Consider the following 4,319-nt stretch of genomic DNA (forward strand, 5'->3'; position numbering starts at 1 on the left):
CTTCTTCCCCTTTTCACTCTTTGCCCCCTGTCTCTCTCTCTCTCTCTCTCTCTCTCTCTCTCTCTCTCTCTCTCACTCACCCCACTCTCTCCATCTTCTTCCAGACATCTTGGAACTGGATCTTTGTCCTTTGTCTCCACCTGCGTGAACTGCGTCCTTGTGCTTTGCCTCTTTGCCACCTTCAACATTTTATTCACCTCAATTATATTAAAATGGCAGTAGTCATTTCAGAAGTGAACATCACAATGCTAATTGGCAAACAGAAATGTCACATGTAGCTTCACAAATTGACTAAGCCAGTCACCTGTGTGCAAGACAGCAGCTGTTAGTGTGTAAAGGCAGATTTCAAACGGCTGTCAAAAATTCAGTTATTAAGACAAAAATCCGAAAATACACAAATTGCATCTAGACAGCATGGAGATGTTGGTAATTTGTTTTTAACAATGATTTATTGGCCCCATAAGTGAAAAACTGATGTTTACAAATGCCATTTTTGCATTGACTCCAATTGTTCGCATGAGAGCGAAATTCAAAATGCTGTCAAAAATTCAGTTTTTGAGATAAAATTCTGATATTTTCCAAACATCATCTACCATGACTCCAAAATTTTGTCATTTTTTTTAATGAACATTGAAAATGTATTTAGCAAGAATTTGCAAGTATATTTTTCAATACCGTTTACAGTCAAACATTTTGATGCACTGTAGGCTCAATTTTCGATAAATCAAAAATCTGTGTGGATCGTTTGTGTAGGGCAGTCTGAAGATGCTCTGTAGCAAGTTTGGTGTCAATTGAACAAAAATTGTGAGAGGAGATAGGTTTAATACGTTTTTGAAAAAAACAGAGTGATGGACTTAATAATTTGCAATAGTTTTAAATGTACAAAAGTTTCTTCAGTATTGGGGCTGCATTTTGGTGAAAGTTGCAAATCTGTACCACATATGGTTGATTTGTTGTGAATTTTCAAAATTTTGAACTTTAGAGTCTTGCTGTAGCGCCACCATCAGGACTATTGGCCTGTTTTTGCAGCTGAGGCAATCTGGCATGAGACTGGACCTTTGTGCAAAGTTTGGTGATTTTTTGGGCATGAGAAGTAGGATTTCCTCAGAAGAAGAAGAAAGAAGAAAGAAGAAGAACATGCAGGATAACAATAGGGTCCTGGCAGCTTAGGCTGCCTGGCCCCTAAATATACTCATCACACTCTGCTTTCAACATAACCAGACAGCAACTGAGATTTAATATGAACCATTTATTTTTCAGGTTACAGTGACACAGTAACAAAGTACAAATGTCTTTTACCTTTTATCCAAATATATAAAAATAAATTTGAACATACAAAATAAACTGGTAACATCTAACAGAGCTCACATGTAGCCCCATGCACCACATCTACCTGAGGGTTGGGTTGGCCGTGGTCTGATGGTTGTAAGGATCTTGATGCGATTGGGATCCCAGACACAATCCTCCTCCAAACCACTCTTCACCATTCCACACATGGGTGGCACCCACGCGGTGTCATATCCAAAGTCATGCCAGGTCTTCTGATGAGGGTGGCCTTGATAATTGATGGCGATGACTTTCCCCACATTGACAACAACCTTAATGACAATCCTGTCATACTCAGGGTGATTAATGGGATAGCGGCTAGCTTTCTCCAGGTCTCTGCTGAGGTAGACACCGGGGCCGAGCATCCCGCCAGCAGACCGGCGAAAACAACCGCTGGCCTGAATCAATTCAGCATTCTTCTTGGTGGTGCCATGGTACATGATGTACTTCCTGTTATTAACGGGCTCAGAGAGGCCCAGTTGACCCACCCCATCAGGTACATCAAAGTCATCTTCAGCCCACTCGTACAGCATGTTGGTGGTAGTGTCACTGTAGGAAAGAGGATTATTAGTGTTGAGACTTCAGAAGGATCAGACGGAATGAAATCATTAAGACAACATTAAGAAATGATTCAGTGATAAGTGATAAGTGATTGCACTGCTTGATCAAAATTGAATAACATCTTGGGGCACCCAGTAGCTCACCTGGTAGAGCAGGCGCCCGTGCACTAAGGCTATGTCCCTGCCGCAGCAGCCACAGGCTCTATTCCAACCCAAAGAGATAAGATAAACAGTCTATAGCCATGCTAACAACTCTGTGTAGTGTTTAGACAGAAAAAAAATCTGTGTCAATGGGGGCCAGTGTAAAGGTTCATCAGATGCACAGAGGTTTATATATTTTGTTGCAATGATCACTAGGTAAACATTAAAACAATCGTGTTCACATTATGAAATACTCTACCAGGAATATGAGCTTTTGTATATCTGACTGGTCAGTCTAGCACCTTGCTGGATGACATCACATTGTGGTCCAGCAAAAATTGATCAAGATTAAACCTTTTGCATTTTTTAATCAGAGCCTCTGGGTTGGTACCCCAGTTGTGTCGCTGGACTGGCGTGATTTAAATGAAAGAGAAGGCTGCAATTTGCCTGAACACTTTCCTAGGCACAGCAGTACTTTGAGTTGACTGTTCTCATCAGCATGCTAATGACATACAAATGACAATGCTAATATGCTAATGTTTTATAGGTTTTATGTTTACTATGTTCACCATTGTAGTTTAGTGTTTTTGCATGGTGATATTTCTTAATTAGCATTAAACACAAAGTGCTTTTCCTGTAGCACAGGGGTCAGCAACCTTGAATATCAAAATAGCCATAGCCCATATTATTTTATAATGAAGTTAATACAACCTATTACAGGGAAACTTTGGTATTTTTTGACCTGGATCATATTTTCCCATGTTTTTGTTTAAGTGCCTAATGGAGAAAATAATTCTTGAAATTGGTCCAGTATTAAGAGGGACCACTGCAGCTGCAACAGTGAAACAGGCTGCTAACATACTCTCTGTGGGCAGTTTGTGCACCATCGATTCACATCCCTTAGTAGCCTATTGCTCGTATTTCCTATCAACAAGCTCAGATTGCTATTAGAAATGTCTGATAGCATTTAAAGGACCTTACACAGAAGTCTCAAGGAGAAGTCTCATTCTGAAATCTAGTGAGAGGTGACTTGTTGCAGGAAAACTTTGCTGAAAACATTAGTGAGAGTTGGAGAGGGAAGTGCCAGGAAAAGTTTGTTGTGTTGGAGTACAGAAAGCATAGCTTAGTGTTATCTCAAAGATTGTCAATGTCATAGCTGAATATTTAGCTGATTTCTGAGACTTGATTACACACAACAAACCAGATCCACAAAAGGTAGGGAACAATGTTTAATTTGAGTTTATACTTGCTAAACATCAGCATGTTAACATTGTCCCGGTGAGCATGTACGCATATGAGCATTTAGCTCAAAGCACAGCTGTGTCTTTGTGAAGCCTGACAGAGCTGTCAGCATTACTATAGATTCCAGTGAAGATGTGGACAAAAATGCAGGGTTGCTTTTACTGGGGCCAAAAGTCATGATAGTCAAAGTGAAGTGAAGACTTTAAACCGTTCAGTCAAGTCAATTTATTTATGTATCTCAATATCACAGATCACAAATGTACCTTTAAGAGGCTTTAAAATCTGTACAGCATACAACACCCTCTGTCCATAGGCCCTCAATTAGGAATAAATCCCCCCCAAATAACTGATAAGTACACTAATGTATAACACTATTAGGCTTGTGTCGGTTTGAAAATTTTCCAACCGGTTTGATTCAAAGCCAAATATCTAACCGAACCGATATATCGAATTATATACCTAATTTTACCACTGGGGGTCGCATTTGAGCTATTTTTCCCATTAAAAGCCCATTATAGGTGTAATGCGCTACCAATCCACTAGGTGGCGATAATGCCGTATTAACCGCCAATACACACAAGGTTACACAAGAAGAAGAAGAAGAAAAAGAAGAAGAAGAAGCCGAAGGACACCAAGCGTGAGGGCAAAGACAGTGGATAAACCAGTAATAATAGTAGTAATAGTAGGCCTACAGTATAGTACTGTATAGCAGAGATGGGACCAAGTCACACATGTGCAAGTCTCAAGTAAGTCTCAAGTCTTAACCTTCAAGTCTCAAGTAAGTCCCAAGTCATTTTTTCTCAGGCAAGTCAAGTCAAGTCAAGTCACAGGTTATGTCAAGTCAAGTCAAGTCCAAGTCAAGTCACATTATTGTAATTTTACCTGCAGAATCTGATCTTAGCTATATATACACCTCATTAACTCAGCTGTTAACCCAAATCAACTTCATATGCTATTTTTAAAGGTAGGGTCTGGAGGATTTTCCAGTTGCTGTTTGTAAACACACATTCAGATTTGGCCCCTCCTATCAGGCTCAACTCTCCCGGGTGT

At 40.0% G+C, this 4,319-nt stretch overlaps 1 protein-coding gene across 1 annotated transcript in view; it reads right to left on the reverse strand.

Annotated features, from left to right (window-relative positions):
- Positions 1 to 1,234: 1,234 nt before the first annotated feature.
- The window catches only part of LOC126405535 (uncharacterized), a 12,828-nt gene continuing 9,743 nt past the window's right edge, over positions 1,235 to 4,319 (reverse strand). The window contains exon 3 of the mRNA XM_050069300.1: positions 1,235 to 1,875. Coding sequence (XP_049925257.1) covers positions 1,365 to 1,875 — 511 coding nt within the window. The 3' untranslated portion in view covers positions 1,235 to 1,364. The remainder of the gene's footprint in view (positions 1,876 to 4,319) is intronic.

This window comes from Epinephelus moara, chromosome 18 (assembly GCF_006386435.1).
Source record: "Epinephelus moara isolate mb chromosome 18, YSFRI_EMoa_1.0, whole genome shotgun sequence".
NCBI classification, from domain to species: Eukaryota; Metazoa; Chordata; class Actinopteri; order Perciformes; family Serranidae; genus Epinephelus; species Epinephelus moara.